Genomic DNA, 27,032 nt, shown 5'->3' with positions numbered 1-27,032 from the left:
CTATCTCAACATTCCAACCTGGGATTGAGAGCATCATAAAGAACACCATCAGGATAAATATAGAATGTTGAGGCACCGAATCTGTTCAGCTAGGACTGATTGGCTCAAAGAAAAAACCAACACCTATAAACAGACACACATAAATGATGTGTTTTGTGTTTACCCCGCACAAGAATGATCACTTCCAATATAAGACGAAAGCAATGCTATAACCAATGGACCACCTGTTGTTGTTTTTAACCATCACCACAACTTAAGGTGGAGAGTAAAAAAAATAAAACAACCAACGTGAATTACAGAAAGACATACATTATGTTTTGTGTATCCTGCTTGAAAAAGAAAAGAAGAAGTTTGTTTTATTTAACGATGCCACTAGAGCACATTGATTTTTTATCTTATTATCGGCTATTGGACGTCAAACATGTGGTCATTCTGACACTGTTTTTTTTAGAGGAAACCCGCTATCGCCACATAGGCTACTCTTTTATGACAGGCAGCAAGGGATCTTTTATTTGCGCTTCCCACAGGCAGGATAGCACAAACCATGGCCTTTGTTGAACCAGTTATGGATCACTGGTCAGTGCAAGTAGTTTACACCTACCCATTGAGCCTTGTGGAGCACTCACTCAGGGTTTGGAGTCGGTATCTGGATTAAAAATCCCATGCCTCAACTGGGATCCGAACCGAGTACCTACCAGCCTGTAGACCGATGGCCTAACCACGACGCCACCGAGGCCGGTCCTGCTTGAAGTGCCTTTTGAAATGACCGCAAAAATGTAATCATCCACAATATACGTGTACAACATTAAATTGCCAATGCAGGTCATTTAAAGGCACATTCCCGACTTTGCTCCATTGTAAGATATTTCCGACTAATAAAATATGTCTACAATTAAACTTACATATTAAATATTTTTGTTTTGTTTAGAATATCAGTGTCTGTATATTCAATATGTTTCTGGTCATCTTAATATTTGTAAGAAGCCCAAACTGGATTTTATCTTCAAATAATTTTGTACGTACGAAAAAACTTTCTTTTTAGGAAATAAAATGAAATTTAACCTAGTACAAATCTTAGAATGATCAGAAACATGTTTAATATACAGCCACTAATATTGTATGCATAAAAATATATTTGATACGTAATTACAATCGTTAAAAAGTCTCTGTTAGTCGATAACATCTTAAAAATTGCAGAAAATTCGGGAATGTCCCTTTAAAGTCTTTAATTAACTCAAGTCTGCCCTTTTCAGAATATTATGACATCCCCATGCATCCCCCGTTTACAAAATCCTGGATCTGTCTCTGTATCCAACACAAGAATAACTGGTTTTAATCTGATAGAGAACAAAAAAACGTTTGTTTTATTTAACGACATCACTAGAGCACATTAATTTATTAATCATCGGCTATTGGATGTCAAACTTATGGTCATTTTAACACAGTCATAGAGAGGAAACCTGCTACATTTTTTCATTAGTAGCAAGGGATCTTTTATATGCACCATCCCACAGACAGGATACCACATGCCACGGCATTTGATATACCAGTCGTGGTGCACTGGCTGGAACAAGAAATAGCCCAATTATCCCACTGACGGGCATCGATCCTAGACTGACCGTGCATCAGGCGAGTGCTTTACCACTGGGCTACATCCTGCCCCTCCTGATAGAGAACAAATTCTGACTAAGCATTGCTCACCAGTTAAATGGACTGTCATGGTGTTATCACTGACTATCATATCGTTATCAATGACTATCATAGCCTTATCACTGACTATCATAGCCTTATCACTGACTATTATAGCGTTATCACTGACTATCATAGCGTTATCACTGACTATCATAGTGTTATCACTGACTATCATAGTGTTATCACTGACTATCATGGTATTATCACTGACTATCATAGTGTTATCACTGACTATTATAGAGTTATCACTGACTATCATGGTATTATCACTGACTATTATGGCCTTATCACTGACTATCATAGTGTTATCACTGACTATTATAGCGTTATCACTGACTATCATAGTGTTATCACTGACTATCATGGTATTATCACTGACTATTATGGCCTTATCACTGACTATCATAGTGTTATCACTGACTATTATAGCGTTGTCACTGACTATCATAGTGTTATCACTGACTATCATGGTATTATCACTGACTATTATAGCGTTATCACTGACTATCATAGTGTTATCACTGACTATCATGGTATTATCACTGACTATTATGGCCTTATCACGGACTATCATAGTGTTATCACTGACTATCATAGTGTTATCACTGACTATCATGGTATTATCACTGACTATTATAACGTTATCACTGACTATCATAGCATTATCACTGACTATCATAGTGTTATCACTGACTATCATAGCGTTATCACTGACTATGATAGCGTTATCACTGACTATCATAGCACACTACCAAAAACTTTAAAGTTAGTAAAAACGTTAAAGTTAGTGGGCCGAATTTATGAAGCCTGTTTTTCTTAAACGTAGGTGTTAAGCATTGTAAACGTGTAAGACGTAAACAGGCTTCGTAAATTTGGCCCCATTTGTTTAACTACACCACTAGAGCACATTGTTTTATTAATCATTAGCTATTGGATTTGGTAATTTTTACTTAAGTCTTCTAAGAGAGAAAACCTGCGGAATTTGTTCAACATTAACAAGGGATCTTTTATAAGCACCATCCCACAGACAGGATAGCACATACCACAGCCTTTGCTATACCAGTCATGGTGCACTGGCTGGAACGAGACATATTAGCCCAATGTGCCCACCAACAGGGATCAATCTTTAGATTGTACCAAAGTCAAGATGATAAAGGTTGTGCCCATAATATGTATGTCCAAATTAAAAACAAACATCAAAGAATTGCATGCAAAACAGGTCCTGGGCTGACAGCCCAGATAGCTGAGGTGTGTGCCCAGGACAGCATGCTTGAACCTTAACTGGAAATTTAAGCACGTAAATAAGTTGAAATGAAATACTGTATTAAAAAGACCTTGGTGTTCTCAGAACAGACAAGAAAGAAATAAAGAAGTGTTTTATTTAATGACACACTGAACACATTTTATTTATGGTTATATGGCGTCAAACATATGGTTAAGGACCACACAGATAATGAGAGAAAGAAAAAAAGAAATGTTTTATTTAATGACGCACTCAACACATTTTATTTATGGTTATATGGCATCAAACATATGGTTAAGGACCACACAGATAGTGAGAGGAAACCTGCTGTCGCCACTTCATGTACTACTCTTTACTATTGGCAGCAAAGGATCTTTTATATGCACCATCCTACAGACAGGGTAGTACATACCACGGCCGTTGATATACTAGTACCAGTCGTGGTGCACTGGCTGGAACGAGAAGTAGCCCAATGAGCCCACCGATGGGGATCAATCCCAGAACGACCACGCATCGAGTGAGCGCTATACCACTGGGCTACATCCAGCTCTCTAGGACAGAAAACCTGTAGTGCCAATGTTATTGAGATCTAAAGGTCATGTACCTGTACCGTGATTTTAAAGTGCAGGTTGAAAACAAAACAGTCAAGAACACAAACATAAATTATGTTGTGTACATCCAACATCAAAATAATCGGTTCCAATCTCAAAGAGAAACAATTCTGAGTAAGGGCAGTTCAATAAATTATCATATAGGGGAGGCAGTGGAGTCAAGTGGCACATTTTTAAATGCCTACCCACCCTCCCCCCAAAATTTCATTTTAACCACCAAAATAAATTTTTATTTCACCCAAATATGCATATAGAGAAAATACTGCAATAGACCTACCAGGCCTAAACTACTAGTAATAATTACAGAGCCACCCACTTCCCCTACTGTATCTATTTTGGAACGACCCTAACTGTAGGAAGTACTGGTATCAGCTGGTATCTGTCCTCACCTGAGCTGGTATGTAAGGAATGAAGGAGAAAAACCTTTAAAATTAATCACTTCATAAACAGGTGCAAAAACAATCAGTGTGTACTTAGAGAGGGGAGGGAGTAGGGGTGAGGGGTGAGTGGGTAAACAACGGTTACAAGTTAAACTTAAAAGTTTAATCTGAATGATATCCTGTTAAAAATGTACTTTCTTAATAGTATTCTTTTTTTCTTTCTTTTTTTGTATCTTTTTAGAAATTATCTACTATCCAAATATACTGGGGTAGGGATGGGGTAGGGATGGGGTTGGGGTGTTGAGGGTATTGAAACAACTTAAACAAATTAAACTGATACATGTGTATTTTGATCTGAATGATATGCTGATAAAATTGTATTTTACCCATTCTGTTTTTTTAACTTCAAAAACGTATCTGTATAGTCCAAATATACTGGTGTGTGTGTGTGTGGGGGGGGGGGGGGAGGTGTGTGTTTTAAAACAATATTTTCAAATTAAACTCAAATTATCTTAATGATATATTAATTAACTGTGCATTTGTGTTTTATTTCAAACCGTATCTGTACGAAACAAGTACAAAATTTATCAAAGTATGAAAAGTAAAGGAAATGTTTTATTTAACGACGCACTCAACACATTTTATTTACGGTTATATGGCATCAGACATATGATTAAGGACCACACAGATATTGAGAGAGGAAACCTGCTGTCGCCACTTCATGGGCTACTCTTTTCGATTAGCAGCAAGGGATCTTTTATATGCACCATCCCATAGACAGGATAGAACATACCATGGCCTTTGATATACCAGTTGTGGTGCACTGGCTGGAACGAGAATATCAAAGTATATTACCAGACAGTTATAAGACGATTCCAGTATGCCAGGGAGGAGATATAGTAATTTAAAATTCAAATATAGACATTCTTAAAAGCTGAATTAGATGTAAGTAAAAGTTATCCACAGCAAACAGGTGCTATATAGTACAATTCTCTCTAATGGACAGGGAGGGGGGAATGAATAACAGATGATTTAAATGTGAACCATTTGTGTTTTCGAAATTTAAAAACAATCAGCAAATAAACAGGTGTAAAACAGTACAAGAATTAACACCAAGATATAAACAAGACAAATTAGATCTGAGTTTTAATAAGATCTTGAAAAAGTTCTATCTTCTTTTATTATCCACATGGTTCAACATAACCAAGTTAATAATAATCATATGAAGCGCACGTGTAATAACAAGTGTAATGACGTAATTTTGGGAAGCGACATCATAACATGACGTTGCTTCCCCAGTCCTAGCCCAGACTGTACATGAGAAATATGACATCATTTCTTCGTCCTCTTCTTCTAGTTGTGGTTGAAACATTTTGAGATGGCCCTTCTTATTCATAACAAAAATTACAATAATAATATGGATAATAAAAAAATTATTACACTCGCGTGTGTGTTGTACTGATTTTACGAAACTCGTGTCAGTATTTATGTATCACCCTTGCTCTCACTCGGGCAACAAAAAACAAACAAAGATCCTGACACCCGTTTCGTAAAATCAGTACGACACACAAGCTCGTATAATAATCTCTATAAAGGCACTGACCCCAGTTTAAAATACTTAAATGATCAATTTGGGCAGATCCAACGCATTTCTGGTCAATCTGGTGGAAGTAGAAGCTCTTATGCCAACAGAAAAAGTATGTACCTCAAGAACCAGGGTCAATGTCTTTAATTTTAAAATATTTACAATAAACAGGTGCATGAATGAATGAATGAATGTTTAACGACACCCCAGCACGATATAAACATGTGTATGCATAATTAATGGTGCAAGAATGGTGGAATAAACAGATCAAGATTTTTTCTCTCTAAATACTCTAAAGTTGAAGTTTGTTTTGTGTTAACGGCACCACTAGAGCACATTGATTTGTTAATAATTGGCTTTTGAATTTAAAACATTTGGTAATTTTGACATATATAGACTTAGTGAGGAAGGAAGGGAATGGTTTATTTAATGACGCACTCAGCACATTTTATTTATGGTTATATGGTGTCGGAACTTATTGAGGAAACCCACTACATTTTTCTATTAGTAGCAAGGGATCTTTTATATGCACTGTCCCATAGACAGGATAACACACACCATGGCCTTTGATATACCAGTCATGGTGTACTGGCTGGAATGAGAAATATCCCAATGGATACACTGATGGGAATTGATCTTAGACCGACCCCACATCAAGTGAACACTTTATACCACTGGGCTACACCCCTTCTAAACATTCTAAGTGTTAATAAAGGTTTTCTTATTGTTTTTGTTTATTCGTTTTTTATATATCATCAGTCTTCCCAGAATGAAATTCCTCAACTTGAATTTAAATCTGTACTTCCAGTAAACATAACTTTGAAAAAAAAACCTTCTCAATGATTGATGCCCACCTTTCTGTTGGCTAGATTTCTGAAAGTTAAATTTATAAAGGTAAAATAAAATCTGGCACATTTTGTGCCAAACAAAGACACTAACAACATGATTCAAGGATAGCTATACTAAACAACAAAGAAACATGAATACTAATTTATAGTCCGTCCCATCCTCCTATAAACGTGAATACTAATTTATAGTCCATCCCATCCTCCTATAAACGTGAATACTAATTTATAGTCCTTCCCATCCTCCTATAAACGTGAATACTAATTTATAGTCCATCCCATCCTATAAACTGTAATACTAATTTATAGTTTGTCCCATCCTCCTATAAATGTGAATACTAATTTATAGTCCGTCCCATCCTCCTATAAACATGAATACTAATTTATAGTCCATCCCATCCTCCTATAAACGTGCATACTAATTTATAGTCCTTCCCATCCTCCTATAAATGTGAATACTAATTTATAGTCCATCCCATCCTGTAAACTGTAATACTAATTTATAGTTTGTCCCATCCTCCTATAAATGTGAATACTAATTTATAGTCCGTCCCATCCTCCTATAAACATGAATACTAATTTATAATCCGTCCCATCCTCCTATAAATGTGAATACTAATTTATAGTCCTTCCCATCCTCCTATAAACGTGAATACTAATTTATAGTCCTTCCCATCCTCCTATAAACGTGAATACTAATTTATAATCCGTCCCATCCTCCTATAAATGTGAATACTAATTTATAGTCCATCCCATCCTCCTATAAACGTGAATACTAATTTATAGTCCTTCCCATCCTCCTATAAACGTGAATACTAATTTATAGTACTGTAATACTAATTTATAGTCCATCCCATCCTATAAACTGTAATACTAATTTATAGTCTGTCCCGTCCTCCTATAAATGTGAATACTAATTTATAGTCCGTCCCATCCTCCTATAAATGTGAATACTAATTTATAGTCCGTCCCATCCTATAAACTGTAATACTAAATTATAGTCTGTCCCATCCTCCTATAAACGTGAATAATAATTTATAGTCCGTCCCATCCTCCTATAAAAATGTTTTTTGTAAACAATTTCAGTTTGGTTTGACGTAAGATGAAAAGTAAAAGTTTTTTGAAAATAACAAAATTAAAAATAAATAAATTAAAAAAACTTTTGTGTACAATTTAGAAAACAATAGGTTCATAAATAAATAACTTGCAGTAAATTTCGTAGTATGAAAAAAAGGCGTTCCCTGTGGGATGGACTATAGTTCTTTAAGGGACATACCTTAGTTTTTAAACACTAAGGCATATTTTTTATTATTATAATAATTTTTGATAACTAAAATCATACTTTACTTAGATTTTATTATTTAGATTATCCATTTCCGTACATTCGAAGTGTTATTGGTCATCCTGGTGTTTTTAATATCACAAAATGCATTTCTCATATTTTTAAAAATGCATGTGCGTCTGAAAAGTAACAGTTATGGAGTGGAGTTTTAGTCTATTTTTAGAGTGTATTTCACCATTTCAAAAGTCACAGACTCATGTTTCACTCGATTGTAACGTTATTCAAATGTATTACTTGTTTGTAGATTAACTAAACTTAGTGTTAATTTTTACGGTTTGAAACTAGTGTCTGTCCCTTTAATTTAAAATTAAAAATAATTCAGTTTTAATTCCATTAGGTGTTTTTTTCTGGTAAGCTTATTAACTTCTCGTGAACATCTTAGACTGATTTTGACCGTCTGTTTACTGGATTAACTGTATCATGAAAAAAAGAAATCCAGAAGGAAAAAAATGCATTTCTTTTGTTGTTCAGTATATGTAATCCAAACAGTCGCACAGCAGTTGACGTAAATGGCTGAAGAATGCCTAAAAATATATACATTTAATTTGTCAGGAAAATACTTTATTTATCCAACTACATACATGTAGTTGTCACATCTCACTTGTTATTGATATTTTTAAATATAACTGAATTATGGTTATCTAGACATAAATAAAACCCAACAATCAGGGGTGGGAATTGGTGAACTGTAAAAAAAGAGGAAATCTAGAGGGGTCCCAGAAATTCTTGAAATCCTAGGTTAAAATCTGTGCTATCTGAAACATTTTGGAGGAAAGGACGGTTAAAATGTGGGGAAACGCAGTCTTCCATGAGAGGAAAAGAGCTGATCCGAGGAGAATTCCCACCCCTGAATAATTTAATTATGATTTTATGTTGCCATATAAATTTGCAAAGAAAAAACAAACAAAAAAGCTATAACTTAGTTGATTTGTTTTTGTCTAACACTAGTTGTTCAAATGTTAGTTAGCTTAACTAGTAGTTAACAGATATTTTCAAAACTTCAGTACAAATAATAACTGAAAACAATGTTAAAACATGATTTACAACAACCAAAGATATCCATACATAATAAACAGGATATTTCATGTTTTTTGTCAAATATGATTTATATCTCATCGAGTGAACTTTGCAATCATATCTCACGAATCGCATATCTCACAAGTGTGATACAATTGCAAACTTCACGAGATGAGATATAAATCATATTTGACAAAAAACATGAACTTTTCTATTTATTATATAACTTTTGGCAATTTACCTTTATTTTTAAAATGCTACCAGCAGTAAAATAGTTTTGGCTTTCTTACAGTGAAGATAACTTTCTACAGTGATGATAACATATTTTAGAGTGAAATAGTGAGATTTTCACTCTGAAATGTGTTATCATCACTGAGTGACTGATAACACTTTTATTTCACTGATATTTTAAGATATTTCACTAAATGTTATCTAATAAAATGTAAAGTTTATTTTGTATTTGTACAATAATAATTAAAAGGAAAGTATTAGACTAACCCAGGGCTAGTTTAACTACGCTTTTAAACAACTGGGCCCTGTTGTTTAAAATGGTGACACAATGGCTCATGATAGCAAGAGTTATAGCTAAAGAGAAATGTACACACGTCAGAATGTATATTTCAAGTCACGAAATACGTGTGATTGTGCCTTTAAGAAGTCAACTGCTGAGCAACCATGACTTTAAATGTTGGTCCAATGAATCTGTTTATTAATGAGAAAACTAACAACACTCACCTGTATTAGCTTCATCTAACTCTGATTTGGTGAACACCAAGTTGTAATCAGAAATTGCACACGTATGGAACTGACATCGCCAAATTATCTCCCTTTGACCAGAGCGCGTCTTTTTGTTGTAACATTTTATTAGAATGTCCCCACGCAATGGAATTCCAGGGGAAATGGATATACACACTTTCTGCATGTTATCTGTTACATTGCTGAAAGAGAAAATAATAAATGTCTTTTAATAAATGTACTAAATCACAACTGTATCTTATTGTGTTATTGTGTATTCATGGGGAAATATACTGATGCAAAGAAATAAAGGATCACACAGATAGCAACACGAACTAATGACTGCATAAAAAATCAACTGATATTGTCAGAAGTTGACTGGGAACATATAGGCAGCTCATTCATTCAGCACTACAGACATTCAATCCCACATTACAAATTGGTATGAAAGTGAATTACATTGGGTCTACAATTTGATGTGTTCCCTTATTTCTTTTCATCAGTATACTTGTACATAGATATACACATTTTTTAAACAAAGTAATCAATGTCTTTAACAATGAGTACATATATTCTTATTGTGAAAGAGAACAAAACAGTTAAAGTTTGTTTTGTTTAATGAAACCACTAGAGCACACTGATTTATTCATCATTGGCTATTGGATGTCAAAATTTAGGAAATGTTTATGTATAGTCTTAGAGAGGAAACCCGTTACATTTTTCCATTAGCAGCAAGGGATAATTTTTATGCACCATCCCACACACAGGATAGCACATACAACAGCCTTTGATATACCAGTTGCGGTGTACTGGCTGAAATGAAAAATAGCCCTATGGGTCCACTGACGGGGATCGATCCTGAACCAACTGCACATCAAGCTAGCAGTTTACCACTGGGTTATGTCTCCCAACTATTAGATATCAAACATTTGGTCATTTTGAAATGTAGTCTTCAGAAAGAAAGAAAGAAATGTTTTATTTAACGACGCACTCAACACATTTTATTTACGGTTATATGGCGTCAGACATATGGTTAAGGACTACACAGATTTTGAGAGGAAACCCGCTGTCGCCACTACATGGGCTACTCTTTCCGATTAGCAGCAAGGGATCTTTTACTTGTGCTTCCCACAGGCAGGATAGCACAAACCATGGCCTTTGTTGAACCAGTTATGGATCACTGGTCGGTGCAAGTGGTTTACACCTACCCATTGAACCTTGCGGAGCACTCACTCAGGGTTTGGAGTCGGTATCTGGATTAAAAATCCCATGCCTCGACTGGGATCCGAACCCAGTTCCTACCAGCCTGTAGACCAATGGCCTAACCACTACGCCACCGAGGCCGGTTGTAGTCTTCAGAGAAAAATTGCTATATTTTTTTAATTAGCAGCAAGGGATCTTTTATAAGCACTTTCTCCACAGACAGGAAAGCATATACCATGACCTGGCAGGACAACACTTATATGAACTGTGACCTTTTATACACCAGTTATGGAGCCTTCCTGTCCCGGAATTAGTCACTGGCAATGTCAGTGGTTAAGTCCAGGATGGGCGTGCTTGAACCTTAAATGGATATGGACACGTTAATAGAGTTTCCAGTTCCAGTTCCAGTTGTGGAGCATCGTTTGGGACAGGAAAAACGTGTACATTTTAATTTTCGTCTCTAGCAAAAAAGCTCTAGACCCCAGTTTTGATAATTTTCAATCAGATAGCTGCTTAACAACCAATCATGGTGGCATAGTGGCCAACCCATTGGCTAAAAGACTCACATCCAGAGTAAGTTTTAATGACTTTTTCGGAAGCAAAGGTGTAAACCCACTACACCGACTTCTCTCACTCCGCTCCCCCCCCCCCCCCCCCCCCCCCCCCCGATAAAACCACTGGCCATGCCAGAGGTTGGACCTTCAATGGACATAGGCATAAAAAAACAAGTTTCTGAGTTTTGGTTTTCTCTCTCAGTAACCACTAACAACTAAGCACTAATCCACTGGCCTTAATACTAACAGTGTTTTTCTGTATGTGGGGAACTGCATGTAAAAGATCCCATGCTGTTAATGGAAAAATGTATCGGGTTTCATCTGATGACTAAGGAAAGGAAAGGAAGAAAATGTTTTATTTAACGATGCACTCAACACATTTTATTTACAGTTATATGGCGTCGGACTGATGACTAAGAGTCAGAATTACTAAATGTTTGACATCCAATAACCGATGATTGATTAATAAATATGCTCTAGTGACATAGTTAAACAAAAAAAAGTTTTTAATAAAAAGCCGAGATAGCTGAGATTTGTGTCCAGCACAATATGTTTGAACATTAATCGGATATAGACATGGAATTGAAATTAAAATGAAGATCAAGTTAGAATTAACATAAATACTACTGAGTCTATTTTTAAATTGAAAATTCTCAATAGTTCAAGATAGTGGACTGGTGCAGGTACGCGTGTAAACAGGTCATCTATAGTCCATCCCATTCTCCTACAAAAATCTTTTTTGTAAATTATTTCAGTTTGGTTTTACTGAAAAGTAAAAGCATTTTGGAAATAACCCAAAAATACTTTTTTGGTGTGCAATTTAGAAAACAAATGACTCAAAAAGAAATAAATAACTTCCACAGTATGAAAAAAGGCATTCCCTGTGGGAAGGACTATAGTTCTAAAATAAAACAGCACACTTTAATATAGTCCATAAATATTTTGAGCAGTATAAATAAAGCCAAGTTTTTAAGTCTTAAAATGTTTCAAAATTATCTGCTGTCAAAAATAAAACTTAATGCAAATATATATGTAAGAAAAAAAGAAAAAATATGATTTTAATAAATATTTTAACACTGAAATAGACTCAGTAAAATATATTTATCACCATGAACTGGACAGCCTGTAGATAGACTGGTAATAGGTCCATGAGTAAACCAATGAAAAACTCAGTAGTTGAAGATAGTGGACTGGTGCAGGGACATGTGTAAACCAATGAAATGTTTAAAAGTCTCAGAGTATCTCAAGATTTTGTCTTATCAGGGAAGTCCGCCTGCTTCCAGAAACTCTATCCTGCTTCAATGAAGTGGCAGTTCCCAGTCCAAATTAGTCAACAGAAAACACTTGCAGAACATCTATTTTTAGCCCAGATAGACTGGTGGTTAGTCACTAGCTGTCAGTGCTGAACAAACACTGGGTTATGTTGGTTTAGCTCCACATCCTACAAATTTATCAACTTGGCAGGAATGCTGCCATCTTGTAAATTATTCCACTTTAACCCTTTCTCTGCTAGTTTCAAATAAATATTTTACATAAAACGTAAAGGGACAGACTCCAGTTTTTAAACACTAAGGCACACTTTTCACCTAGACCTTAGTTTCAACACGTAAAAATGGGACACTAAGTTTGGTTAATATACAAAGCTGTAACAAATTGAGATACAACAGAGTGAAACAAGATTGTGTGATGTTGAAATACAATTTAAAAATAGACTAAAACACAACTCCATAACAGTTACTTCTCAAACCCACGTGCATTTTTAAAAATATGAAAAATGCATTTTGTGGTATTAGAAACACCAGGATGACCAGAAACACTTCAGATGTACGGAGATGGATAATCTAAACAATAAAATCTAAGTAATGTTTGATTTCAGTGATCATAAACTGCTCTAATAGTGAAAAACATGCCTTAGTGTTTAAAAACTAGGGTCCGTCCCTTTAAGATTTGTTTTTCCTCTTTTTTTTAAACCTTTCTTGAACAGAATCATGATATATTTTCTCATAAGTTTTGAAAGTATTACAAGTAATCTCAACAATCTTGTTTTTAATTTATTACTATTATATAACTATTTTAAATTTATTTTAAAACGTTTTTTATACTCTGGTGTCATCAAAAGTATTTGGTTATGAGAGTTAATCTTTCCATTTTGACCGGCCTCGGTGGCGTTGTGGTTAGGCCATTGATCTACAGGCTGGTAGGTAATGGGTTTGGATCCCAGTCGAGGCATGGGATTTTTAATCCAGATACCGACTCCAAACCCTGAGTGAGTGCTCCACAAGGCTCAATGCGTAGGTGTAAACCACTTGCACCAACCAGTGATCCATAACTGGTTCAACAAAGGCCATGGTTTGTGTGGTCCTTAAGGGGCTGTCCATAATTTTCAACATTTTCTTGAGCATACAAACCATACGCTTTTGACCACCCCCCTCCCCCCCTAAAAGTGTACATCCCCAAATGAAAAATGTTGATCGACATTTTTCATTTTCAAAAAAAGCGTACGCTGGCCCCTTAACCCCCTCCCCCCGCGTATGGTTTGTACACTCGTAAAAATGTTGAAAATTATGGACGACCCCTAACCATATGTCTGACATCATATAACCGTAAATAAAATGTGTTGAGTGTGTCGTTAAATAAAACATTTCTTTCTTTCTTTCTTTCCATTTTAACCATATGCAACAACTTCAGAAAATAGAATTTCTCGTTCATTTTAGATATTAAAAGTTCTTGTCTACCAATTTTTTCTTTCTGCATATAATTATTTTCATGTTAAAAAATACAAGACAAACAATGAAGGCTCAACATCTGCCAAAACCCTGCAGACAGAAAAAAGTTTCCCAGACAGGAAAAAAGGACTTTCCAAGAGAGGATGCACTGAAAATACAACATTTGTCTTCCGGCGAATACTATTTCTGTTTTCTCAGATTGCTATCTGCTGAACCTGAGCAACAGTCACTGTCAATTATATGCAAGTTTAGCCAGCCATCTTACAAGAGAAGAATTCTGTCAGACGCAGATGTTATTTCTGGTAACATAAATTAATGCATTTTGGGTTTGAAACAAGAGGAAGGAAATGGGTGGCCGTTGTTATCAGTGTTGAAGTAGCAGTTAGGAAAATTCATGTAAAAGTACAGATAACAGAATTTGTTTTCCTCCTTTTTACTTCTGCATTCTTTTTAGCAGCTCTGTGATGGGATAGGAAAATACATCATCGGGGAAAGAAGGAAATGTTTTATTTAACATCGCACTCAACACATTTTATTTACAGTTATATGGCATCAGACATATGGTTAAGGACCACACAGATATTGAAGGAGGAAACCCGCTGTCGCCACTTCATGGGCTACTCTTTTCGATTAGCAACAAGGGATCTTTTATATGCACCATCCCACAGACAGGGTAGTACATACCATGGCCTTTGATATACCAGTCGTGGTGCACTGGCTGGAGCAAGAAATACATCATCGGGGGAATTTTTTTTTTTTATTAACATACATTACAACAGGCCCTTGCAATTAGTGTTATTGTAAATAGGGAAAATACAAATAAAGCTACATTTCATTTCAACTTATTTTCGTGCTTATATCCAATTAAGGTTTAAGCACGATGTCCTAGGCACACACCTCAGCTATCTTGGCTGTCTGTCCAGGACAGTGAGTTAGTTGGTTAGTTGTTAGTGAGAGAGAAGAGGGTGTAGTGGCCTTACATTTACCCAATGAGCCCTTAAGAACTCGCTCTGGGTTGGAGCCGGTACCAGGCTGTGAACACTGTACCTACCAGCCTGTAGTCCGATGGCTTAACCATTTCACCACTGAGACCTGTGTGAAGCTACAGATAACAGTAAAATGTTGTCTCTTCTTTGTGGCAGCTCTGTGATAAGACAAGGAGATTAGCAGTGTCTGCAAAGTGTATTTGATAGTAGGTGTGTTGGGGGGGGGGGGGGGGGGGCTCTGTCAGTGTGATTACCCAGGGCATCAAAACAGTGACTGGCTCAAACATGTTGGAGGGATTCGGAAGCATGCTTCCCTGAGAAAAGTTTTAATTTTAGGTAATCAACTAAATAACATTTGCATTTCATTTCATTTTAACTTATTTCCATGCTTATATCCAATTAAGGTTCAAGCACACTGTCCAGGGCACACACCTCAGCTATCTGGGCTGTCTGTCAAGGACAGTGGGTGACTTACTAAACACCGGATGTAAATATTGGCTGCATTCCTTTGTAGACTTTGATGTATGGATGTATGTAGGATTACTTACTAAACACCGGATGTAAATACTGACTGCATTCCTTGATAGACCTTGATGTACGGATGTATGTAGGATTACTTACTAAACACCGGATATAAATATTGGCTGCATTCCTTTGTAGACCTTGATGTATGGATGTATGTAGGATTACTTACTAAACACCGGATGTAAATATTGGCTGCATTCCTTGGTAGACCTTGATGTATGGATGTATGTAGGATTACTTACTAAACACCGGATGTAAATATTGGCTGCATTCCTTGGTAGACCTTGATGTATGGATGTATGTAGGATTACTTACTAAACACCGGATGTAAATACTGACTGCATTCCTTGGTAGACCTTGATGTATGGATGTATGTAGGATTACTTACTAAACACCGGATGTAAATATTGGCTGCATTCCTTGGTAGACCTTGATGTATGGATGTATGTAGGATTACTTACTAAACACCGGATGTAAATATTGGCTGCATTCCTTGATAGACCTTGATGTATGGATGTATGTAGGATTACTTACTAAACACCGGATGTAAATATTGGCTGCATTCCTTGATAGACCTTGATGTATGGATGTATTTAGGATTACTTACTAAACACCGGATGTAAATATTGGCTGCATTCCTTTGTAGACCTTGATGTATGGATGTATGTAGGATTACTTACTAAACACCGGATGTAAATATTGGCTGCATTCCTTGATAGACCTTGATGTATGGATGTATGTAGGATTACTTACTAAACACCGGATGTAAATATTGGCTGCATTCCTTGGTAGACCTTGATGTATGGACGGCAGCCGCCCTTGGTGTCGAAGTTGGGAACTCCATGGATGAGAATATGGTGCAGGTAGAGGGCGTTGCTGTTGATTTTAATCGCACCCGATAGTAAACCAGCAAAGTAGTGCACATACCTGTAAGAAATTGTAATAAAGGAAATAAATGTTAAAACTGCAGCATAACATCAATTTTGTTACAAATCTCTGACGACGATACTCTATTTGCGTACACAAAAAGGAATAAATAATATAACTGGTTACTGTCTTAAGATATCGGCTTTATTCTGCTCAGGTCGAATGGTGAATGCATGCAGCTTGGCAGAGCCTTGTAGCATTCGCCATTCGAACCTATGCAGGATAAAGCCGATACCTTAAGGCAGTAATGTGTTATTCTCTGTAGAAACGAGTGACAAGACTATCTTACCGTCGTTGTGATGGCTGTGAAATACCTCCGAGTTTATCATCGTAAAACCGTTTCATTGCAAATCTGTCAAGAGCCCCATCAGCACTGGAAATAAACAGATATCTCTTTAAAAAAATTAAACTTTCATTTAAAATACATGTACCAGTACTATATATGTAAAAAACCCCACAAAAAACCCTTCACATTTGTTTACAATCATTTAGATAAAACACAAATTATATTTTTCTGGGCTACCTCTGCCACTCGCCAAATTCTCAAATTGTGAATTTCAGGAACTGGCAAATTTTATTTGGATTTGGTAAAAACAATTTGTGTAATAATTGGTATTTTGTTGAAAAATAACAGTGAATTTTTGCACATTTGAAGACAATTCAATGGCGAATTGTTTTGCTCACCCAGTTTGGAATATTTGTCTAAAACACAACAAACTGTCTTTAATTTTTGTTTTAACAATAGTGTAATGTATTATCAAGCATTATAAAGTCCTTTAAACACTTGTAATAATTTGTGATGCTAGGACTACCGGTAATTTCCCATATCAGTTTTACTGTGAGTAACATGATTTTACCATTATTGGTTTTTCAGTTAAAATTTCAAAAACCTTTTTTGTTTCAAGGGTAGGACGTAGGCCAGTGGTAAAGCACTCGCTTGATGCATGGTCAGTCTAGAGATCGATCCCCAACGGTGGGCCCATTGAGCTATTTCTTGTTCCAGCCAGTGCACCATGACTGGTATATCAAAGGCCATGGTATGTACTACCCTGTCTGTGGGATGATGCATATAAAAGATCCCTTGATGCTAATTGGAAAGAGTAGCCCATGAAGTGGCGACAGCGGGTTGCCTCTCTCAATATCTGTGTGGTCCTTAACCATATGTCTGATGCCATATAACTGTAAATATAATGTGTTGAGTGCGTCGTTATATAAAACATTTCCTTGTTCTGTTTCTTTAAACTGACCATAAAGGCTGTATTCACTATATGAATGAAACATTGTTTTAGAAACATTACATAATTTGTAAGAAACACCTCTGTTTATCAAACAACATTTTAAAATGCCTCAAATTAGAGTATTAAATAATTAAAAAAAAAAAAAAAATCTCTATAAATACAACTTTTTTTTTTTTTTTACAAAATAGGTTTTAAAAACAAATTATTATATATTAAAAAAATATAAATTAGTCCAACTAATTAGTTGTAACTAGGATGGCTGTTGTTTCATCTTCATTTATGTCTTGTAGATTTATATCATGTTGATTATATGGTTATCTCCCCTTGACCATGATTCCATGGAACGTAACCATATGCTTTATTACACACAATGTTGAGCTATTTCTCGCTCCAGCCAGTGCACAGTGTACATCAAAGGCCGTGGTATGTGCTATCCTGTCTGTGGGATGGTGTATATAAAAGATCCCTTGCTGCTAATCGAAAAGAATAGCCCATGAAGTGGTGACAGTGGGTTTCCTCTCTCAATATCTGTGTGGTCCTTAACCATATGTCTGATGCCATATGACCATAAATAAGATGTGTTCCTACCAGTGCACCACAAATGGTATATCAAAGGCTGTGGTATGTGCTATCCTGTCTGTGGGATGGTGCAGATATAAGATACCTTGCTACTAATGGAAAAATGTAGTGGATTTTCTCTCTAAGACTATATATCAAAATTATCAAATGTGCTCTAGTGATGTCATTAAACAAAAACAAACAACCTTGTATTACACACAAAAATTAGTCTCCATTGTAAGATTACATTAAGAAGGAAGGAAGGAAATGTTTTATTTAACGACGCACTCAACACATTTTATTTACGGTTATATGGCGTCAGACATATGGTTAAGGACCACACAGATATTGAGAGGAAACCTGCTGTCGCCACTTCATGAGTTACTTTTTTCAATTAGCAGCAAGGTATCTTTTATATGTACCATCACACAGACAGGATAGCACATACCACAGCCTTTGATATACCAGTCGTGGTGCACTAATTAGAATGAGAAATAGCCCAATGGGTCCACCGACGGGGATCAATCCTAGCCCGACCGCTTATCATGCGAGTGCTTTACCACTGGGCTACATCCTGCCCTGACAGTCTCTTTACATGCTAATATATATATGTTTATTTACAAATAACAAAACAAAATTAGTGAAGCATTTCGTTTACAGTTTCATAGAAATCCCAGTCAGGTGTTATTTACAAATCAGGTAAATCATAATTAGAAAGTATGCTTGTTAAAAAGAAGAAGATAATAACAGAAAGAAAGAAAGAAATGTTTTATTTAACGACGCACTCAACACATTTTATTTACGGTTATACATGTATGGCGTCAGACATATGGTTAAGGACCTCACAGATTTTGAGAGGAAACCCGCTGTCGCCACTACATGGGCTACTCTTTCCTAATAGCAGCAAGGGATCTTTTATTTGCACTTCCCACAGGCAGGATAGCACAAACCATGGGCTTTGTTGAACCAGTTATGGATCACTGGTCAGTGCAAGTGGTTTACACCTACCCATTGAGCCTTGCGGAGCACTCACTCAGGGTTTGGAGTCGGTATCTGGATTCAAAATCCCATGTCTCGACTGGGATCCAAACCCAGTACCTACCAGCCTGTAGACCGATGGCCTAACCACGACACCACTGAGGCCGGTAGAAGATAATAACAGAAGTTAATTACGTTTATCATGCGATCAGTCATAAAAGCTGTTTTCTATCTCAACATGTAATTATAGTAAAGAAAACAGTGACTACACTGACAGCCAATTTACTACTGTAATAATATAAAAATATGACAGCTTGTCAGGTCAAGTAATTGCCCAATTATTTTGTAAGGTGTGTTTATAATGTAAGAACATTTTCAAAGGGAACTGTCACTTGAGAATACGTTGTTGTGTGTGCGTGTTGTCTGTGTTCAAAATGGCTTTTTTGTGTTAAAGAGAACCGGCCTCAGTGGCGTCGTGGTTTGGCCATCGGTCTACAGGCTGGTAGGTACTGGGTTCGGATCCCAGTCGAGGCATGGGATTTTTAATCCAAATACCGACTCCAAACCCTGAGTGAGTGCTCCGCAAGGCTCAATTGGTAGGTGTAAACCACTTGCACCGACCAGTGACCCATAACTGGTTTAACAAAGGCCATGGTTTGTGCTATCCTGCCTGTGGGAAGCGCAAATAAAAGATCCCTTGCTGCCTGTCATAAAAGAGTAGCTTATGTGGTGACAGTGGGTTTCCTCTGAAAAAACAGTGTCAGAATGACCATATGTTTGATGTCCAATAGCTGATGATAAGATAAAAAATCAATGTGCTCTAGTGGTGTCATTAAATAAAACAAACTTTACTTTTTGTGTTAAAGATTGGATCCACTGAGGTGGTTTGATCCTGCACCTAAGGCTAGAAAACATTCTCTGATTGGGTCTCCTCCCCCATCTTAACCAGTGCCCCATGACTCGTATATCAAAGTCTGTGGTATGTGCTGTACTGTCTGTAGTAAAGTGCTTATAAAATAGCTGCTGCTAATGGAAATATGTAGCGGGTTTCCTCTGAAGACTTCTAGTCAAAATTACCAACTGTTTGACATCCAATAGCCAATGATTATATTATTAATCAATGAGCTCTAGTGGTGTTGTTAAGCAAAACAGCGGTGTACTGCATTATTCAGTGGATTGAAAACATATCCCATGTATGATTTACACTATTTTTCCCATTCCAATCAAATAGGGGACCCTGACGAAATATCCCTGTTTTGCTCACCTTGCACAGATGTTGCTGTAATGCATATAGGCAGCGATGACGTTGGCGAGTCTGCCCTTCCCGCCTTTACAGTGGAGAACGACCACATTGAGGGGGTCGGCGTTGAGCCATGAGTCAATCGATTTACAAATACTACACAGCCGCTCCAGGGGAGGGGCCAGGTGGTCAGGCCAGCCAAACTCTTTAATCTGAAAGATAGAAAATCATACAAACTCTTTAATCTGAAAGATAGAAAATCATACAACTCTTTAATCTGAAAGATAGAAAATCCTACAAACTCTTTAATCTGAAAGATAGAAAATCCTACAAACTCTTTAATCTGAAAGATAGAAAATCATACAACTCTTTAATCTGAAAGATAGAAAATCATACAAACTCTTTAATCTGAAAGATAGAAAATCATACAACTCTTTAATCTGAAAGATAGAAAATCCTACAAACTCTTTAATCTGAAAGATAGAAAATCCTACAACTCTTTAATCTGAAAGATAGAAAATCCTACAACTCTTTAATCTGAAAGACAGAAAATCCTACAAACTCTTTAATCTGAAAGATAGAAAATCCTACAACTCTTTAATCTGAAAGACAGAAAATCCTACAAACTCTTTAATCTGAAAGATAGAAAATCCTAACAAACTCTTTGATCTGAAAGACAGAATTTATACAACTCTTTGATCTGAAAGACAGAAATCACATTTAGTGACATCGATTGACAAATACTACACAACTGCTCCAATTGATGGATATGATATTTTCCTGCGTATTATAAAAATATCTATTTTTATATTCAGTAATGATTTCATATTATGCAAAGAACTGAAAACATTTCGATTACCCACCTTTGAGTGCATCTTTGTGAGATCATTGTGTTTTTCAGAAATGTTTAATACCTGAAATAAAAAAAATAAAGATTAATATACGTCAGTGAAAACAAAGAACATTCATAGACGCGGCTATAAAGCAAATTTCATTGATCTAGGATAATTTGCAAAAAATTAACCTAAACAGGAAAACTTAACATTGAGCTAAACGTTAAGTATTTTAATATAACAATTTAAAATATTTAGAAAAAAAATTTCTTCTAATTTTCATTATTATTCATACTTACCTAGTACTAGCACAACAACAATGCTATACGACCCCGAGTTATAACCTCCACTGCAGAATTATCTCCCCTTGCCAGATGTATAACCTACACCTGCTCATGGGTAGACCGTATATCCTCATTATCGATTCAAAGTCCGGAATGACTGAATCAAAAAAGACCTCCCTCGGGGCAGATGGGAGGTAATGGTTGTTGTGCTAGTACTAGGTAAGTATGAATAATAGTGAAAATTAGAAACAAATTTTCTAATAGTCTTATTCAACTTACCATACTAGCACAACAACAATGCTATAACAGACGTGAATTAACACCGTTAAAGCACGAGAATTTAACATTAAAGGGAGGAGGTAAGAAAACAAGGAAGACTTACCCATTCAACCAGTAGTGTTCGTCTCAAGTAATGATACAATGAAAAGTAACCCACACATCATACGAGGTATAAAATGTCAAAGTGACTTTTAAATTGAAGAACTACAACCCCAATTAAAAGTAAACCAAGTTAACAAGGTGAGGAAATCTGCACACCAAGTAATGGTAAAAGACACTCGACTGCCCCAGATAGTCAACCATCCACCCCCCACTCTCCAAACAGGAGGTGGAGAACTATCTCCCAGAAAGACTGCCGCTAGCGACCGGACGAAATAAGGGTCGCCCCCTACTCGTGGCCCTGTGCACCGAAACGAGTTGCTGCCCTGCAATGACTTATTGAATCCGCTGAGTTCCGTCCGGACCAACAGCCATATCACAGAAATAGAACCGGTCAAACGTGTGTCGACCTTTCCAAAACCCCGCACTCATGACTGCAGAATCAAAAACGAGGATATACGGTCTACCCATGCGCGGGTGTAGGTCATACATCCGGCAAGGGGAGATAATTCTGCAGTGGAGGTTATAACTCAGTGTCGTATAGCATTGTTGTTGTGCTAGTACGGTAAGTTGAATAAGACTAAAACATTTTGCAACATGTATTGAGATTAACATAGTACATGGGTGCAACAATAAACCAAGTTTCACTAGACTACGACTTTAGTTTGTAAGAAATGGAGATCCATGCACAGGTAAATGCAATAACTTATTATTGGAAAGAAAAAAAAGAGATATTTATTCAATGACACACTCAACACATTTTATTTACAGTTATATGGCATCGGACATATGATTAAGGACCACACAGATATTGAGAGCAGAAACCCGCTGTCGCCACTTCATGGGCTACTCTTTTCGATTAGCATCAAGGGATCTTTTATATGCACCATCCCACATAGAGGATAACACATACCACGGCCTTTGATATACCAGTTGTGGTGTACTGGCTGGAGCGAGAAATAGCCCAATGGGCCCACTGACGGGGATCGATCCCAGACCGAAAGCACATCAAGCGGATGTTTTACCACTGGGCTACATCTCGCCTCTGAAAGACACAAGAGGTCCGGGGAATAGTTTTTGTGTCATGCTAAAGTCTGGCATACTGGGGAAAATTCGATACTTTGTTCTTTTTTGATAGGAAATCTTACCAGGTGCTTGTCTCCATGCTTGGTTTTGAGCATGCGAGTCACCTCTTTCAGGTTGAAACGGTAGGTCGTGTCATGACCTTCAGCGATGAAGGACATTGCTGAAAAAATTAAAACAATTATTGTTAGAAAGCGTTAATACAATGTAGATGTACAGTGAAGCCGCCTATCTAAACCGGACCCTGGACAAACTGGGATCCTGTTAAAACCGGCCACGTTTCACGATCCCAAATGCTCTAAATTCTAAAACGTCATTCTCTAATCACTGGATCCAGTCTAAATGTGATAAATATTAAGGTCCACGACAGTCACTTTTCTCACCCTTGTTTTGGCTTTGTACACAATAAATATAACATATCTTACCATTATTTCACTTGAAATCCATATTACGTAAAAGGTACAATTTTTTTTCACACATTTAGGTACAAAAAAATTTCAAACACATTTAGGTGCATTAGTAATGCTCAAATTAAAAACAAAAAAAATTCAATAGTAATTTTGTAATGGAATTTTTCCAGCATTCTCAAAACAGAAACGTCGTTTACCCAGTTTATGGTTATTGTAAGGAGATGCAAAATGACATTATTGGAATACTGACGTCATTCAAATTCAAAATTAGCTATATTATTACAATGCTTCGCTACGTAAAAATAAAAACTGGCCTTCTAACCTTGACCCCTGTCAAATTTCTATAACAAGCAGACAGCACTGTTTACAGGTCGGTATTTATTAAGTTTTTATAATTCTAGACAAAATATTAATTTAAGTTTTAAAAGATAAAAGAAATAAAAAGTACCTTTTGTCAAATATATCATATCAAAAAATTACCGTTGGATATGTTTTATTCATTGTGTACGAAGCCAAAACAAGGGTCCAAAAAGTGACTGTCGTCGACCTTAATATTTATCACATTTAGACTGGATCCAGTGATTAGAGAGTGACGTTTTAAAATTTAGAGCATTTGGGATTGTGAAATGTGGCCGGTTTTAACAGGATTCCAGTTTGTCCAGGGTCCGGTTTAGACAGGTTTCACTATACATACTAAAAGTTAATCAATCAGTGTATATAAAGTGAAACACTCTAAACTGGATACCAATAGGATCAAGTGTGTGTTCGGTTTTAAGGGATTTCTGGTTTACAGACAGCTTATGTTCTGTACTGATACAGCTGAATGCCGTTGGCTCGAACCCCGTCAGTGCTTGAGAAAATGTTCGACCCACCAGGTAGTTCGACCTATCCACTACAATGTGTGTGGTGAGACCTAACTACAGTGTGTGTGATGATACCTAACCACAAAGTGTATGGTGAGACCTAACTACAATGTGTGTGGTGAGACCTAACTACAATGTGTGTGGTGAGACCTAACTATAATGTGTGTGGTGAGACCTAGCTACAATGTGTGTGGTGAGACCTAGCTACAATGTGTGTGGTGAGACCTAGCTACAATGTGTGTGGTGAGACCTAACTACAATGTGTGTGGTGAGACCTAGCTACAATGTGTGTGGTGAGACCTAACTACAATGTGTATGGTGAGACCTAACTACAATGTGTATGGTGAGACCTAACTACAATGTGTGTGGCTAACTACAATGTGTGTGGTGAGACCAGTCACATACCAATGATCCTCTCTGTGATGTAGGTGAGGTCGAGGACCAGTCCGTCCTCACTGGGGAACTGGTCCTGCTGTCCTCGGTTGATCATGTCCCGGAGGTTCGACATCACGCCTGGCTTTGTACCCAGAGAGGACACAGGTGGCTGCAAGTACAAAACATAGTCATGTTTACTGCCAGAAGATATTAAGCAATACACACAGACATGTACCTGTGTCAAGTACAAAACATGCAGTCATGTTTACTGCCAGAAAATAGTAAGCAATACACACAGACATGTACCCGTATGAAGTACAAAACATAGTCATGTTTACTGCCAGAAGATAGTAAGCAATACACACAGACATGTACCCATACGAAGTACAAAACATAGCCGTGTTTACTGCCAGAAAATAGTAAGCAATACACACAGACATGTACCTGTGCCGAGTACAAACATACAGTCATGTTTACTGCCAGAAGATAGTAAGCAATACACACAGACATGTACTCGTGCCGAGTTCAAAACATGCAGTCATGTTTACTGCCAGAAGATAGTAAGCAATACACACAGACATGTACCCGTACGAAGTACAAAACATACAGTCATGTTTACTGCCAGAAAATAGTAAGCAATACACACAGACATGTACCCGTATGAAGTACAAAACATAGTCATGTTTACTGCCAGAAGATAGTAAGCAATACACACAGACATGTACCCATACAAAGTACAAAACATAGCCGTGTTTACTGCCAGAAGATAGTAAGCAATACACACAGACATGTACCCATACGAAGTACAAAACATAGCCGTGTTTACTGCCAGAAAATAGTAAGCAATACACACAGACATGTACCTGTGCCGAGTACAAACATACAGTCATGTTTACTGCCAGAAGATAGTAAGCAATACACACAGACATGTACTCGTGCCGAGTTCAAAACATGCAGTCATGTTTACTGCCAGAAGATAGTAAGCAATACACACAGACATGTACCCGTACGAAGTACAAAATATACAGTCATGTTTACTGCCAGAAAATAGTAAGCAATACACACAGACATGTACCTGTGCCAAGTACAAAACATGCAGTCATGTTTACTGCCAGAAGATAGTAAGCAATACACACAGTCAGGTACCTGTGCCAAGCACAAAACATAGTCATGTGCCGAGTACAAAACATAGTCATGTTTAATGCCCCACAAAAAAATTCCCCTAAAAGCTTAAGGTTGTTTTTCATAAAATAAACTTTCTAACTGTCTGTAGACTTATTTTAACAATGTTAGTAATATATAATATATATACAGAACTTCACATATGTTGTTTTCCCTTCCTATTTATTGTGTAGTGGTCGAGTGGTATCTTCTTTCGCAAAATAAACCAGTGCAATAAATAGGAAGCGAAAACAACATATGTGAAGTTCTGTATTTATTACATACCTTCTTTTATGTTTTACAAAAACAGTTTTTAGTTTAACATCATAACACTTTGTTAAATCTATGATCAAAACTCATTTCATGGATTTACTTAACATTAAGAACCATACTCTACAACAGCCTTGTGAAATGTTTCAAGTATGATGTGACGTAATTTGTAAATCATATATGACGTCAGTAAATAAAAGGCACTAACTGCAGTAACAATAAAAATGAAATTCCTCATTTAAAAATTCCGGTTTAGATTGCACATATATATGTGCGATACAAGATAAATTTATCACACGGTTTGAAAATGTCTTTATCGCTATAGTAAGATTGAATAGGTATGTAATAAACTATTTTATTACACCGTGGTGGAATAGATACCCATGTGGTACTTATCATCTCTTCAAATGGGGTGCGGGGGGGGGGGGGGGGGGGGGGGGGGGGGCAGGATTTAGTTCAGTCGGTTGAACACTCACCTGAGTTGCTTGCATTGCAGGATCGAAACACCTCAGTGGATTTATTCAACTGATTGGGTTTTTTCTTGTTCCAACCAGTGCACCACAACTGGTCAAAGGCTGTGGTATGTGCTTTCCTGTCTATGGGAAAGTGCATATAAAAGATCCTTTGCTGCTAATGGAAAAATATATCGAGTTTCCTCTGATGACTACTTGTCAAAATGACCAAATGTCTGACATCCAATAGTCGATGATTAATAAATCAATGTGCTCTAGTGGTGTCATTAAACAAACTAAACTCAACTTAACATTGTGGAATGGCATTTGAGAGGTCGTGACCTCTGATCAGGTGATCGACTGTGTCACACAGTACAATTCTGCATAGATCTTCGATTCATATTTTTAAATCGGACAAATACTTACTGTCAATTCTTATAATTAATGTTAGCCGTATAATTTAACAAAAAATATATTTTAATAAATTTGTTTAGCCTTGAATATCTATATAATATTGTCTGTATAAACTTCATTAATA

At 36.7% G+C, this 27,032-nt stretch overlaps 1 protein-coding gene across 8 annotated transcripts in view; it reads right to left on the bottom strand.

The window, feature by feature from the left end:
- LOC121387613 (tensin-1-like) overlaps window positions 1-27,032 on the bottom strand; it is a 231,028-nt gene that overhangs the window by 89,343 nt on the left and 114,653 nt on the right. For 7 of the 8 annotated variants that reach the window (XM_041518772.1, XM_041518777.1, XM_041518778.1 and 4 more), the window contains exons 4-10: window positions 24,642-24,780; window positions 23,029-23,126; window positions 21,249-21,299; window positions 20,410-20,597; window positions 16,661-16,744; window positions 16,198-16,371; window positions 9,451-9,653 (exon numbers count right to left, since the gene is read on the bottom strand). In XM_041518772.1, the coding sequence (XP_041374706.1) occupies window positions 9,451-9,653; window positions 16,198-16,371; window positions 16,661-16,744; window positions 20,410-20,597; window positions 21,249-21,299; window positions 23,029-23,126; window positions 24,642-24,780 (937 nt within the window). Of the gene's footprint in view, window positions 1-9,450; window positions 9,654-15,613; window positions 15,659-16,197; window positions 16,372-16,660; window positions 16,745-20,409; window positions 20,598-21,248; window positions 21,300-23,028; window positions 23,127-24,641; window positions 24,781-27,032 lie in introns of those variants that run through there. The other variant, XM_041518780.1, reaches the window with a different exon arrangement.

This window comes from Gigantopelta aegis, chromosome 13, assembly GCF_016097555.1.
Source record: "Gigantopelta aegis isolate Gae_Host chromosome 13, Gae_host_genome, whole genome shotgun sequence".
Lineage (NCBI taxonomy): Eukaryota > Metazoa > Mollusca > Gastropoda > Neomphalida > Peltospiridae > Gigantopelta > Gigantopelta aegis.
The sequence above is the reverse complement of the archived record's forward strand: the minus strand, read 5'-3'. Positions and strand labels throughout refer to the sequence as shown.